The sequence below is a fragment of the Macaca thibetana genome, chromosome 1, assembly GCF_024542745.1.
Source record: "Macaca thibetana thibetana isolate TM-01 chromosome 1, ASM2454274v1, whole genome shotgun sequence".
Taxonomy (NCBI): Eukaryota; Metazoa; Chordata; class Mammalia; order Primates; family Cercopithecidae; genus Macaca; species Macaca thibetana.
In genome coordinates this window covers 155476864-155492678 of record NC_065578.1, presented here as the reverse complement: position 1 = coordinate 155492678, position 15815 = coordinate 155476864, and the positions used below count along the sequence as shown (strand labels likewise).

The following is a 15815-nucleotide window of genomic DNA, read 5'->3' as shown; positions in this document are numbered from 1 at the left end:
GGACCTCTTCAAGGAGAACTACAAACCACTGCTCAGTGAAATAAAAGAGGACACAAACAAATGGAAGAAAATTCCATGCTCATGGATAGGAAGAATCAATATCGTGAAAATGACCGTACTGCCCAAGGTAATTTATAGATTCATTGCCATCCCCATCAAGCTACCAATGACTTTCTTCACAGAACTGGAAAAAACTACTTGAAAGTTCATACAGAAGCAAAAAAGAGCCTGCACTGCCAAGTAAATCCTAAGCCAAAAGAACAAAAAGTGGAGGCATCACACTACCTGACTTCAAACAATATTAAAAGGCTACAGTAACCAAAACAGCATGGTACTGGTACCAAAACAGAGATGTAGACCAATGGAACAGAACAGAGCCCTCAGAAATAGTACCACACATCTACAACCATCTGATCTTTGACAAACCTGACAAAAACAAGCAATGGGGAAAGGATTCCCCATTTAATAAATTGTGCTGTGAAAACTGGCTGGCCATATGTAGAAAGCTGAAACTGGATCCCTTCCTTACACCTTATACAAAAATTAATTCAAGATGGATTAAAGACTTAAATGTTAGACCTAAAACCATAAAAACCCTAGAAGAAAACTTAGGCAATACCATTCAGGACATAGGCATGGGCAAGAACTTCATGTCTAAAACACCAAAAGCAATGGCAACAAAAGCCAAAATTGACAAATAGGATCTAATTAAACTAAAGAGTTTCTGCACAGTGAAAGAAGCTACAATCAGAGTGTACAGGCAACCTACAGAATGGGAGAAAAATTTTGCAATCTACTCAACTGATAAAGGGCCAATATCCAGAATCTACAAATAACTCAAACAAATTTATAAGGAAAAAAACAACCCATCAAAAAGTGAGGAAAGGATAAGAACAGATATTTCTCAAAAGAAGACATTTATGCAGCCAACAGACACATGAAAAAGTGCTCATCATCACTGGTCATCAGAGAAATGCAAATCAAAGTCACAATGAGAAACCATCTCACACCAGTTAGAATCGCTATCATTAAAAAGTCAGGAAACAACAGTTGCTGGAGAGGATGTGGAGAAATAGGAACACTTTTACACTGTTGGTAGGACTGTAAATTAGTTCAACCATTGTGGAAGATAGTGTGGCGATTCCTCAAGGATCTAGAACTAGAAATACCATTTGACCCAGCCATCCCATTACTGGGTATATACCCAAAGGATTATAAATCAGGCTGCTATAAAGACACATGCACACGAATGTTTATTGTGACACTATTCACAATAGCAAAGACTTGGAACCAACCCAAATGTCCATCAATGATAGACTGGATTAAGAAAATGTGGCACATGTACACCATGGAATACTATGTAGCCGTAAAAAACGATGAGTTCATGTCCTTTGTAGGGACATGGATGAAGCTGGAAACTATCATTCTCAGCAAACTATCACAAGGACAAAAAAACCGAACACCGCATGTTCTCACTCATAGGTGGGGATTGAGCAATGAAAACACTTGGACACAGGAAGTGGAACATCACACACCGGCGTCTGTTGTGGGGTCGGGGCAGCAGTGAGGGATAGCATTAGGAGATATACCTAATGTAAATGAAGAGTTAATGGTTCCAGCACACCAACATGGCACATGTATACATATGTAACAAACCTGCACATTGTGCACGTGTACCCTAGAACTTAAAGTATTAAAAAATAAATAAATAAACTATTTTAACAGTAATATCTCTTCGTTATTAAAAACAAGAAATAGGAGAAAATATTAAAAATGTAAAAATTACCTGCAATAATCTCTACCTAGTAGTATTCTTAAGCATCTTTGCATATTATTTTACATTTGCATATACACCTTGAGATTATATTGATTGCGCAATATTGAATTCTGCTTTTTTTACAAACTGACAAACATTTCTCCCATCATTATAACAGTACATAACCTATAGTTATTGACATTTCATGTGTTGTCTTTTTGCCTGATAACTCTATTGCATTCATGTACTTGCTTCATCTACTATTCAAACCTTCTTAGCCACTTACAATGTGCCATACATTGTGCTTATGTGTTTTCTTTTCCATGCTAAATTAACTTCTGATGAATAGAGACAATTTTTTAAAGATCTCCCCAATCTCTGAGTATAGATAATCAAAGGAGAAATGTTCAGTAATCAACTGAGCTTATTAATCAATTGAGAAATGAAATTATGAAAATTTCATTTATCCTCAAGTTTTTGGAAATACTCTTACATCAAAGTACACCTCAAATTGTGTATACTGACTATTGATCACTTTTTGGTAGGTATAAAGTACTTAAAAATTTTGTTTCAACTTTCCCTTTTAAGGTTGGAATTTTGACCACAGTGTTCCACAAGAACAAAGTGAATCATCTGTAGCAAAATATGCTAGTCAAGAAGTGAGTTAGAATCTGTGCAAGCGTTAAGACCTTGTGCACCCAGGTTCTGGGGCGGAGTAAAGAGGCAGGCTCCAAAGACATAGCTGTGTGTTGGACATGAAAGTGTTTGGAGGAATACAGGTAACAGGTGATGCTGGGAAGTCTTGTGAGATGGAAGGAGAACAAAGATGAGGAATCTGGTGGCAGTAATAACTGGGGAGCAGATAAACTGGAGGGACTCATCAGGAGGTCTGTCAGTTGGTGGAAGGACACCATTCCTGGCCTTAAAAGGAGAAGCTCCAGCACAGCTGGGGAAGCATGTGGATACCTTGTACTAAATCTACTACTGCAGCTCATTCTTAACTGTAATTAGAAGAGAAGGACATGCTTTCTGATGCTGACCCCTCCAAGATGACCAGTTCCTATTTCTGCCCCCTGCTACCAACATGGTTTAGAACAACAGACTCAAAAAAATCATTTATTCTGTTATGGGTGACCTGTACGTTTTCTAGAATGGAATGAGGCTCTTTATTTAGTAGCTCAACTCTGAGAACACTTTTTCTTTGGACACAAAAAAGGAAAAGGTCAAGTTAATCATTAATCTCTCTCTTATTTACTAATGTCTCCATTTGTGCCATACTTTCTGTGTCCTACACAGCAGCCATCACAGAGGGCAATAAACACTTCTAATGACCTTGTAATTTATATGGAAATTCTAGCATCACGATTATCAGCCTGTAAATTCTGGGTAGTTCAATTGTTGACCATGCTGTTAACTAAATGAAAACATCCTGTTATTTCAGTGTCCTTCCTTGACAAAGTACTATACAGCTGAAGAACATCTCGAGGTACAATTTTGGTTGGAAAGGAGCCAATTGATTTCAACAGAATCAGATCTGAGCTTCATAAAGTCTTTGAAGTGACTTCACAGAGATGCAGACACGTGCACTTGAAGATGCTGCCGCTTCCCCAGTACCTAGCAAAGCTCCTCCCTCTTTGTGTGCATCACTGTGAAACCCCCACCCTTCTGCCTCGTGCTAAACGCACACAGTACCTAGTCAGGGGAAAAGACTGCTTTTAGGAGATAGAAAATGGTTTGAATTACTTAAAGGAATAAGGTGTTGCCTGGAATTGCTGGTTTATAAGTTGGTCATTTTTCTTTTTTAAAATATTTGTAATATGGAATGTGCTCATTAAGGAGAGCTTGGAAAATGCAGAAAGTTATGAAAAATAAGTCACATATGATTATGCTACCTAGTGATAACCACTCCTAATATTTGATTCATTTTCTGCCTTTCTTCTTTCACATATGTGTTTTTTTACACATGTACTTTTCTCCCCTTAGTTTCCTTTTATTTTATAGAGCAGAACCCTAGTCTTTTAAACAGTTTGGAGTGAAATATATGCTATATCAGTTTTTACTTTCTCTAGGGAGAAAAATTAATTTACTAGAGAGGCATGAAATGATTATGGGAAGGGTGGTTAAGACTACTCAAGAGAAATATTTGGAAAATAAGCTTTGGATATTTTCTAAGCTTTATTTCAAAAGCACTTTTTGCTATGTTCTTTATAAAAAACATAATAAAAATTGAAATGAAAGAATAATTGTTATTACAAAAGTAACTAGCTTAGTTTTGTATGGATTCAGAATATACTAAATTAACTTTTTAAAACATAAATTTTTAAAAATATATCAAAATAATATGTTCTGATATTTTTAAAATAAATGAGCTTGTGCTCTTCAACCTGTCCACATCTTTAGAGAATAAAAATGTGTTATGTTATTATGGGCTATGCTAACATATGGGCTATGTTATTATGGGCTATGCTAACATCAGAATATTTCTGGATATTTAAGAATAGCTTTATATATGACTACTGCTCATTTCTGTGTAATTCTGTTTAACAGTTGCTTTAAAGGTGAATTCTGCCACCTTTACTTTGATAGCAATATAAGGAGTAAGATAGACATGAACCTGAATTTCAATTTAAAATCATGGAAGAGAGGGGAAAAAAACAGCTTAAGAAAAAATCAACTGATAAAGGGCAAGAAAAAAAAATGCAACTTACATCACAAAGGCTAATTGCTTTATTGTTTAGAGAGTACTTAAAAATTCAAAGACCAAACTTCTCTCCACCCCACAAAAATGGGCAAAGGACATACAGCTAGGTCACCAAGAAAGAAGGGCAAGTAGGTGGTGAATATATGTAAATATACTTGACAGGACTTTTGCTTAGTTGGATCTTTAGCAAATCTCTTTTATTTCTTGGGATTTTGAAGAAGTAACTTTTAAAGGAAGACTAGAAACAACGTGATTAGGAATTGGTCTTTTTTGAATTAAAATTTCCCATCACAAGAAAAAAAAAATCCTGTGTTCTCTTTTTTTCCAAAATGGAGTAGGTCAGTGAGCAATGTGATTAATAAATATGCAATACCTGTGACTTTTGTTTTGTTTTGGAGACAGGGTCTTGCTTTGTTACCCAGGCTGGAATGCAGTGGTGCTATCTAGGCTTACTGCAACCTCACCTGTAACTTTTTAATTGCAAGAAAGCCAAAAGATTTTTTTCTATTACATCAGTTATAATGAGAAATACTGTATATGCTAACTATGAGTAAAATACTATATTGCCTAACTTGTATTATTAAGCATTTCTGCTGACCTGAGACCTTACATTTTCATCTGAAAAGCAGGGACTGGACACCAATTGCCCTCTGAAGTTATTCCTAGTCCTAATATTCTTTGTTTTGCTTGCTTTTCTGGCACACTTAAGTGTGTAGTATAAAGTTTATGATGCTTAAATGAAATTTTCTGTCTCTACCATTATAATGAGAAGGGAATAAAATACTTTACTTTGCAAATCTACTTATGGAATATAGTTCTGTACCTGATTGTTTTCATAATCCCTGTGTTGATGTGTAATGCCACAGACATGCTCTTGATGGTAACAGGAAAGAAAATCAGACACAGCTAAACATAAAGGTCAGTTGGCTGTCAGGTGTAAATAGAGGGTCATTCATGCTGCTACACTTGCTCCTGAAAAGCATAATGTAAATACAGTATACTAATTTAGGAGGCAAAGAACATGTATCATGGTTCTTTTTTTTTTGTTTTTTTCTTTTTTCTTTTTTCTTTGAGATGAAGTCTTGCTCTGTCACCAGGCTGGAGTGCAGTGGCGCGATCTTGACTCACTGCAACCTCCGTCTCCCGAGTTCAAGCAATTCCCCTGCCTCACCCTCCTGAGTAGCTGGGACTACAGGTGTGTGCCACCATGCCCAGCTAGTTTTTTGTATTTTAGTAGAGACAGGGTTTCACCATGTTGGCCAGGATGGTCTAGATCTCCCAACCTCGTGATCTGCCTGCCTCGGCCTCCCAAAGTGCTGGGATTACAGGCATGAGCCACTGTGCCCAGCCCTAACATCAAATTTTAAAAGAGTTGACCACAGTTTAATGATATCCGCACACCAGCCTCCACCCACACTGCCCTTCATAAGCCCCTTAAAGGAGATCCCATGGTTCTAAACCTGGTCCACAAACACACATATCCTCCATTCTCTCCTTTTCTTCTCTTTGGCAGTTTGACAAAATCTTTAGGGGGAGTTGGAGGAAACAATCTCCTAAATCCACTTCATTCAAAACTGTGGCTTCAAGTTCTACCCCTGTTAAGGCCTCAGGAAGTTCATTGTCGACACTTTCCCTTTGAATTCAGTCACTAAAATGATCTCAAGGCTAAGGGATAGACCACAGCTCCACTTCACAAGTAAGCTTGCAACACCTGATTAAGGAAAGTTTGCGGTGCAGACAATTGTAGTTCATCCCTTTTACAGACAGATCTCGATTTGTTTTCTAGGGTCTAAAATTATTTAAATCAAAATCTCTCAGAACTTTCTGGACATTTGGTAAATTCATGCTGGAGGAGAACTGGCAGAGACATGTTAAGTGCACTTGACCACAAGAACCATTTATTTCATCCAATATTTACCAGCTATTCATTGTACGCCTATTATAGATTTTGGCACTGGAGATATTATAAGAAAACTCTATCCCTGACTTACGGAACTCATCCCCAAAAATAGGAAACAAGGCTCAGAACCATTCAAATGAAGCTTCAGTTAACTCAAATAAAAATTAGTTTCATAAATGTAATGTGAAAGTCTTTGAGTATGTTAAGAATGGCTTGATTAACCTCAGGGATAGAAATTTGACTGATTGAAAGAAAGTTTCAATAAAATACCAATCTTTGAGTTTAATCTGACACCTGAAACTAGGAAATCAAATAATAGCCACATTTTTTTTCTATACTTTATAATAATTTTTCTCATGAGAAAAAGGCATCTTTCTTCCAAGCCTGAAAATAAATGGAGAATTTTTAATATCTATTGTTGTGGAGAACAATGAATAGACTACCTACTTTCACAAATAATTGCTGGCATTGAACCACAGAACATGTCTGTCATATCGCTCCTTCACACTATACATTAACAGAAATAATAATTTCCCCTCATTGAGTTTCCTATTTACTATCCCCTTAATTATACCTCCTTTAATTACTGTCATGGAGTGTCTGAATTTTATAATCCAAGATACTAAGATGTTTATTTGATATACTACCACACTCAATGTATTGTATTCTTTGCCAAAAATTTGAAAATTTTTGGGAAGAGGAAATTCCATGGTTTGGTGAACCCAGAAAGTCTTCAGTACATCTCAGTTATAGAACTGTATTAAATACATTTAAACTCTATAATTCCATAAGACCTATTTTAGGTTTATACACTGAGCATCCAATTTCTCACCATCCTCTCATACAAACCCTGTGTAATACAAGTTCTACTTCCATAACTCCGTGAACAAAACAGCAACTGATACATAGGTTTGATTTTTTTAACACATTTTCTTTACCTTATTCTAAATGTAACATAGGGTCAACAAAGAAAAAGAAAACTGAAAAGCACAAGGAAAGTGAAATATCTATAATGTTATCAACCATTGTTAATTTTGTTGTGTTCCAAACTATTTTATACATATATATATAGAGAGAGAGAGCACTTTTGTTTTAATAAAAGGACTGCCAAAAGGCACATGCCAATTTGGACTCTGCTTTTTCCACTTACAATTATATCATAGTTTGTCATATTTGGTATACTTTTGCAATACTTGCTGCATAGAATTCCATCACGCAAAGGTAACTACCAGAAATTCCTTATTACTTTTGCTAGACACTTAGGGTTTACTTTTTTCCAAAAATTATAAATCTTTGATCACAGCTCTAATGATTTCTCTGGGAACTGATAGCCTAACACAAGTCATGTCCACTTTAAGACTTTTAACATTCTGAAAAGTTATGTTACAAACAGAGTGCTAGTCCCCCTGCAACACGTTCACTCACATTGGCTGACGTTTTAATTCTTTGCCAGTCTGAGGGGAAGAGATGTCAACTCTTTTTGTTTGCTCTTTTAATGCCAGTCATGTTCCCTTTTTTTTCCTTTTACCAGTCATACTGGTTTACTCAGAACCCTGCAAATCAATCCTGCTCACTCTTAATTTTCCAGTATTGTTCCTGAGATTATTTCACCAGAAAACTTCTCCCCCTTATCCACTTCGCCTAACAATTTCTACCCATCCCAATCCTCCTGCATTCATTGCTTCCAGGAATTTGGCACTTAGGACACCCTTGTCCTTACATTGTTCATGCATGCATATTTCGTCTTCAATAAAACATTTAGTTGCTCAAGGGCAGGGGCCCCATAGAGTCTCAATATGCTAACGGCCTGGTGTTGCTTAATAAATTAGATTCTGACGGGTCCTCTCCAGGGAGGGAAGCAAAGCGCAAATTACCTTAGCGGCTGGGAGTGCAGAAGCCAACCCTTTGAGACTGTGAAAACAAGACGGCCCCGAGACGACACAGTAGCAGGCATTCAAGCAAGAAAAACTCAAATATTGTTCCCAATAATGCCTGACTAATGCAAAATACCAAGTAAGGGCTAGTTGGTCCTGAGAGCCTGCAGTGCCCCAGGGTAAAACTAACCCTGACGGGCGCTGGCCCACGGTGTCCCCCTGCTAGGGCTCTGGACACGCCCTTTCTCCTCGAAGGCCAACGAGTTGCCCCTGTTCGCCGAGGCCCCGCCCCGCGGCCCGCCGATTGGCCCCAGCCGCCCCGGTGCCAACATTCAATTCCACCCCAAGCGCCCAGGCCTCGCCCACCTGTCAAGCACCCTGGAAACTTTGTGAGTTTGGGGATTGTTGTGTCCAATAACCGGACTCAGAAGGGACTTCCCTGCTCGACTGGCTCTCGGTTTCTCTGCTCACCTCCGGATAAATTACGGGGTCTCCCGCATCGCGTATGGCGTCTCTCGTCCGCCTCGAGCGTCCTTTTCCTTCCCGGCGCTTTCCTGCGTTGCTTCTGGCGGCCCTGGTGTTGCGGCTGTCCTCCTTCTCCGGTAGGACCTGGGGGCGGGTTCGCGCGTCCGCGGCGAGGCTGGAGCTCTGCTCAGTCAGTCGGGCAGGAGGCCGTCGTGCGGGCTTGGGATGGAGAGAGAGGCCAGGGTTCTCCGAGGGGTGCAGTGCTCAGATCCCGGGGATATGTGGCGGCGAATGCGGGAACCACGCAGAGCCCAAGGTGAAGCTTGTTTGGTGGCGTGGTGTGCGCGGCCGGCATTTACGCAGGACCTGGTTGCATCCCCAAAAAAGGCGTGAATCGTGTTTTCGTGATTGAGCCCAATCAGCAAGGGGAACGCGGACTGGGCGCCCCAGGTGAGGGCTTGCTCTGGAGTGCACAGGTGGGTGGAAGTGTTGCTAGGGCCCGTGCTGTGCCCGTGGTGAGAGTTTGCCCTGTGTTCCCTTGGTGCCTTGGTGAGTGGGGTGTTCATTAGGGCTTGGACAGTACCCGCGATAAGGGTTGCAGTGCGTCTGCTGTGCCCCATGTGCTGGACTGGGCTGGGTGAGAGGAGCCTGGCCACGTGTTGCTGGGAGCGTGCTGTGCGCAACTGGCCTGTGTGCGGAGTTCACTGTGGGCAAGACAGCTAGCTTACTGTTTGCTTTGAATGGAGTGAGCGCGCGGACTCTGGGTCTGGGGAGGGCATACTGGGTGAGAGAGCAGGCTCTCAGTGCCTGGTGTTAGAGAGGTGGTAAGGGTGCGCCATGCTTTTTGTGCCTGCTGTGAACAGACTCCGTGTTGCCTGAGATCATATTGGTCTTGGATTTTAAGTGGCTGCTTTTTTTTTTGGGGGGGGGGTCATGAGTCATCTTTCTGTTCCTAACCAATATAGACAGTATCTGATTCCATCACCTAATGGCGTTTTGACATTGTTTTCCTTCTTTTCATTACTTTGAGTCATATTTGAGAGGTGTGAAGCAACCTAAAAAACACTGGTAGCCAAACCTAGTGAGAAATTAATATCCTAACAAAGGAAGGCAAATAATGCTCATCTGTTTTTCCCCCACAGCTCATAAACTAAAGCTTAAGGCCTATCCCACTGTTTTGTATTTCATTGAATGGAATCAATACTTTTAAAAACACATGCTAGGCCAGGCACAGTGGCTCACGCCTGTGATCCCAGCACTTTGGGAGGCCCAGGCTGGGTGATTGCTTAAGCCCAGGAGTTCAAGATCAGCCTGGACAACATGCCAAAACCCCATGTCTACAAAAAATACAAAAGTTAGATGGGCATGGTGATGTATGCCTGTGGTCCCAACTACTCAGGAGGCTGAGGTGGGAGGATTGCTTGAGCCCAGGAGGTGAAGGCTGCAGTGAGCTGTGATCATGCCACTGCACTCCAGCCTGGATGACAGAGTGAGACCCTGTCTGGAAAAAAAAAAAAAAAAGTCAAAAATACAGGCTTAAATACATGCTTATTGTGCAAAATGAACAAAATAAGAGGCTGTTTTTAATATTTTGGTATATTTCCTTCTGACTTTATTGTGCTTCATGTGTGTCTATGTCCAAATTATATTTAGGATTCTATTCCACGTACAGTTTGTACGTTGCATTTCTTTTCTTAGGAACATTCATTCAACAAATATGGGTCTTGTATGTCTGGTGCTATTACTCTGGTAGGCAATAAGAAACCATTCCTATTTTCTTGATCCTTTTTCACTATTTGTTTACACACACGTACATGCAGGAAGATAAGCAGGGACTTTGTTTTGCTCATTGTTAAGTGCTCAGTGCCTGGAACACAGTAGGCAACCAATAGATATTTGCTAAAATGTATTGGGAGCGGCAGACATTAACGGAAACATAATAGTAACAAATATGTTATGAACCAAGGGAAGTGCTCTGGAGGAAAGCAGTATAATTTTCTGACAGCATTAACAAATGACTGGAGGGAGGGAAGGCTTTTCTTCTCATCAAACAAACAAAACTCTGCCACTTTGGGGCCTCTGTGCTTGCTGTTCCCTCAGCCCTGGAACATTCTCCCCCTGACCTGCTGCCTAAAAGGGCTCTTTCTTCTGCCAACTCAGCTAGAATGTTACCGCTTCAGAGACCTTCTTGGAACCCCCCAACTCAGGCTGAACACATACAACCCGGTTCAAATCCCTCTTGTAATGACCTTTTTAAAGTGATCTTTTCTGTGCTGTGTCTTTCCCCATTAGAATGCAGGAATTTCCTCTGTCTTCTCACATTTGTGGTTCCAAAAGCCCCATTTGTTTGCCTCTGTATGAACACTAACTCAGTATCCATATAGACATCTGTTAAATACCAGAAAATTAAATATACTATTTGGCTGGAGCTGAGAGCCTAGGAAAAAGCTCCTCCTGCCTCCAAGAGGAAGGTTCTTTAAAGAGCTCTGCTCAGGATGGTCTTTCTGTGGTACCTAAAAACCTAGGGCAGGGGCAGCTGAGGGCCAGGAAGGATCTGTCTCCCCTGTTTGTGTTGACTCTGCAGGGCTTCCAGTACTTCAGTCTTGCATCTCACCGATCATTAAAACGTTCATTTTGAAGGAGGGTGATGGGATTAGGGAGCAGTGGTGATAAGAAGAAAATGAAAGGACTTTTTTTTAAAAAAAAGATTAATGTTTAGAATAGGTTTAGTACTAGAAGTACACCCTGGGCATCATAAAGAGAGCCCACCTCTACAGAATATTAAAAACAAAATATTAGCCAGGTGTGGTGTTGCACGCCTGTGGTCCCAGCTACTTGGGAGGCTGAAGGGGGTGAGGGGGGAGGATCACTGGAGCCCCCATGGTCAAGGCTGCAGTGAGCCCTAATCATACCGCTGCACTCCAGCTTGGGTGACAGTGAGACCCCATCTCAAACACACACACACACACACACACACACACACACACAACTAGAAGTTGAAGAAGACAATGAAAGCAATTTGAAATAGAGGAACATAGAATTATAAAATGAATAGGGTGCAACATGGAAGATAACAAAACTAAAAATGAAGAGAAGGAGAAACAAGGTTAAGTTTGAGGTTGATAGGGTTAAATCCAGACAGGTATGAAACCTAGAGAAAGTAAAAATGAGAACTCACGATGCTAGGCAGAGAGAATACATGAATTAAAATAAACATTCAATTTTTCGAACAACTCAGTCTCACAAGGAGAAGGTTTTGTAAGCAGACAGTGCTGTGCATGGGAGACCTGCCTTCTCAAAGGTAGTTACCAAATGGTTTGAGATAGCAGAAGGAAACATGTATCAAATTTCAGGCAAGTCTCATTCAGTCCTCCAGAAGAGGAACTGCTTTTTTGGACAAACCCCCCAGTCTCCTGTTGTGTGTGGTCTCTTCTGCCTATTTCAGGTGTTTTCCTTATTTCCAATGAAAGAAGACAAGATCAATAAGTTCTTATTGCTTCTTAGTTTCCTTACTCAGCATATTACCTTGCAAAAAGAGCAGTCCATATCTGGTCACCTGCCAGGATACCAGAAGACTGGGAGATAGGCAGCACGAGAAATGGCCTAATCTTCTTTCTCCACTGTGCTGTAGAATGATTATTTTCAATATGAAGTTGGTTACAGTATATTCTTCACATTGTTTTGTGTTTGACAGCAGTGGACTTTGAGTACCAATTTTTTCATGAATAGCTACTATGAGTGACATATTGTGCTGGGTGTTGTGGCCACATGGATGAATGAAGTCGGCCATGTTAACTATTAAACACAAAAGCATATGATAATTACCTGAGAGATCCATGCAGGGGAGAGTCCAGGGGAAGGTGACTGATCACAACTTCCCAGGGAGAGGCGGAAAATGCTTCCTGGAGGAGATGATGGGTGGATTAAGGAAGATAAGAGTTGAGCAGGAGTTGTAGCTACCGGCCAGGGAGGAAGCATATTCAGAGCAGAGGGAGCAAGGTGCAAGGTGAGCAAAGGCACCAAGATGTGACACTGCTGGACTGCCAAGCTACTCAGTGTGGCAGAGTAGGGCAAAGGAGGCAAGAAAGAAGGGAGAGGATGAAATCACAGGGCGAGCAACTCTGAAAAGCAACAAGTTTGTCAGGAATAAACAATCACCATTATCAATTCAGACTTTGATATTATTCCCTGTCCTTTTAGGGCAGCTTGAGCCCTTTTGTTTGACTTAGCACAACCTGACTCCAAACTAGGGTTGTTTTAATTTCCCCAGACACAGCAGCAGACAATTTCTTGAGGGCCTAATTGCAGATAGAGCTTGTTGGTGTCAGTGTGTGGGAGCTCCAGATGAATGGCCATAGTGGGAAGCAGTTTGGTAGTGGTTCAGCAGTGTGGCCTGGGAACCTAGCTGACTGGCCTGCCTCCTGGGTCTGCCACCTACCTGGAATGTGTTCTTGGGTTCCGATTGTGATGGGATTTGAAAGTCTCTAAGCTATGTTAGGAAGCTTTAGACATTATCCTGAGGTCATTGGAGAGCCATTGAAAGGTATCTGTCTTGGAAAAGCCTTGATTACTGTGCCATATAAATATTGCTCTGGTATCAATGTGAAAAATGAATTGAATGAAAGGTGGCAAGATAGGTATGGAGACCTATTTGGTTATGTCATGGTAATTCGGATAAGAAATGATAGTGGCTTGAATGAAAAGTAAAGGATACAACTACACAGAATAAATGGGCATTTCCATTGTGGAAACATAACTTGTTTGGGGTGTGTGTGTGTGTGTGTGTGTGTGTGTGTGTGTGTGTGTGTGTGTGTGTATGTGTGTGTTGAATCAAAAGTGGCTCTTGGGCCTCCCTATGTTTTTTGAGATAGACACATTCCAAGTAGAGCTGTGTGGGGAGGCAATTGAATATGTAGTTTTGGCATCCCAGCTAGAGATCTGGGATAGAGAGATATCCAGCTGGGAGGCAGCTGGTTATCAGTGGTAATGAAGTCAAAGAAGCGTGTATATTCTCCCAGGGGGGACCTGCAGAATAGAATCACAGGGAGTCCTCCAACAGACTTATCAGGGATATTACCTTGAAATGAGCCAGAGGACAAGCTGAAAACCAGAGTGGTTTGCTCTCCTAAAAGCCAAGGAGAGAGAACTCTTCAGGCAGAAGAGAGTGAGGGCAGAGTGATCAGTGCCTTTCATGTTATCAAGAGGGTAACTAAAACTATCAAGGGAGAGACTGTTAGGAGGAATTTAACAAGGAGGAGGCGTTTTAATGACTTGGAAAGTAGTTGAAGTGATTTTTGTAGACCTAGAAATGAGTAGGAAGTGAGAAATAAAATTGAAATAGGTAGATGTCAGAGTCTATGTTTTATGGGAGCAAAAATGGTTTTAAATAGATTGGATAGTGGGAGAAGGAGCAAGATGGTGAGGTTTCATTGCTGTTTCAATTGTAGTCAGATACCATGCATTTCTGGTAATATCAATCTGGGCAGGGCTGTGGGTATGCGTGTACATTAGAGTTAATTTTTTGCAAGCAGGTGTGAATGTACAGAAATTGAACAGTTCCGTGGATCCAGTGTAGATTTTTTTTTTTTTTTTTTTTTTTTGAGACAGAGCCTCGTTCTGCTGCCCAGGCTGGAGTGCAGCGGTACAATCTCAGCTCACTGCAACACCTCCACCACCTGGGTTCAAGCAATTCTCCTGCGTCTGTCTCCCGAGTAGCTGGGACTACAGGCATGTGCCACCACACCTGGCTAATTTGTTGTATTTTTAGTAGAGACAGGGTTTCACCGTGTTAACCGGGATGGTCTCTATCTCCTGACCTCGTGATCCGCCTGCCTCGGCCTCCTAAACTGCTGGGATTATAAGCGTGAGCCACTGTGCCTGGCCCAGTGTAGATAACTCATTTTACTAAAACTCACCTGGAACTTTGGGGAAATTTCTGACTACACCTATCATATGATATAATGGCAACTACTGTTGAAGTATAGCATTGTAGCTTAATATTAATTACAATATAAAATATCTAGAAAAAATAAGTCAAGATACTGTTTCTCTGGAGGTAAGCATGTTTAGTTTGAAAATTTCCATAGGAAGAAAATTCAGTCTTCTGAAAACGTATTGCCAATAAGTGCATTGCAGGACATGATATATAAATAAAATATTGGACAGTATATATATGGAGAATTTTAGAATTTAGAATATGATATGAAATGAAAGTAAGATTTCACTTGGTTAGCGTTTTCTTGACCAGTCTGTCAACCTGAGGTAGGACCAAGATCAGGGAGTAAGAAAAAAAATGCTCCTTGGAAATCAAAATAGATCTATCTAATTTGGTTCTTCCCCTATAGAAGAGGTCTTTGCATTCTGTTGGCCCTTTAGGCTTTTACTTGATGTCTCCATCATCTTACTTTACAAGCCCACAGATAATTTGAGGAAGATGAGTTTCCACAATAGAAATGATAGGGAGAAAAAAAAACTACAAAAAAACAGAAGTAAAAAATTCTAGAAGCACAGCAATATAGTAGCTTTATTATAGGGACATGCTGGATAAACAATCCAACAGCTACCTCAGGGAGCTTCTGAGGGAATGCATGACGCAATGATCAGTGAGACAAGATCAAATTGTGTTTGATGTTCAAGAAAGGAAAAACAATTCATGTAAGTCTACCCAAAGTAGTAAATTTTTTATATTTAAGTAGTGTGTATTCACTTATCAGATGCTCAGTTCACTCATGTGAAACCTGTGAAATAAAGTCTTATATTTTAGAATATTTGAGTTCATATTTACTTTGATCTATGAAATCCACTATGTTTATTTAATATTCACCTCTTACCATAACATTTCTTGAGCACCCACAAGGTGGGTAGAGTATAGTAGAAAAAGAAGAACATGGTCCTTGACCCCAGGAACTTGCCTTTTAAGAGAAGACAGCCTAAAGTGACAAGCTATTGTTAGTGTTTTAAACTATGGAAGAACAACCTGAGCAGAGTGCTCTAAACTGTAGAAAACTTCTTAGAGGAGAAGTTACTTTTGAAATGAATTTTTTTAAATGTCGGGAAAGATCCATCCATATATATTTTAAGACCAAAGACATTAATGCTGTCTCCTCAGTTTACTGTCAA

At 40.4% G+C, this 15815-nt stretch overlaps 2 protein-coding genes across 5 annotated transcripts in view; both read left to right on the top strand.

The window, feature by feature from the left end:
- The window catches only part of CR1 (complement C3b/C4b receptor 1 (Knops blood group)), a 235393-nt gene that overhangs the window by 127892 nt on the left and 91686 nt on the right, over positions 1-15815 (top strand). For 2 of the 4 annotated variants that reach the window (XM_050781577.1, XM_050781557.1), the window contains one exon: positions 3198-5258. The exons of the other annotated variants lie outside the window; for them this stretch is intronic. In XM_050781577.1, the coding sequence (XP_050637534.1) occupies positions 3198-3210 (13 nt within the window). In that variant the 3' untranslated portion in view covers positions 3211-5258. Of the gene's footprint in view, positions 1-3197; positions 5259-15815 lie in introns of those variants that run through there. 4 annotated transcript variants of the gene reach the window in all.
- LOC126949105 (complement receptor type 1-like) overlaps positions 8622-15815 on the top strand; it is a 98922-nt gene continuing 91728 nt past the window's right edge. Inside the window, exon 1 of the mRNA XM_050781634.1 lies at positions 8622-8833. Within this exon, the coding sequence (XP_050637591.1) occupies positions 8737-8833 (97 nt within the window). The 5' untranslated portion in view covers positions 8622-8736. The remainder of the gene's footprint in view (positions 8834-15815) is intronic.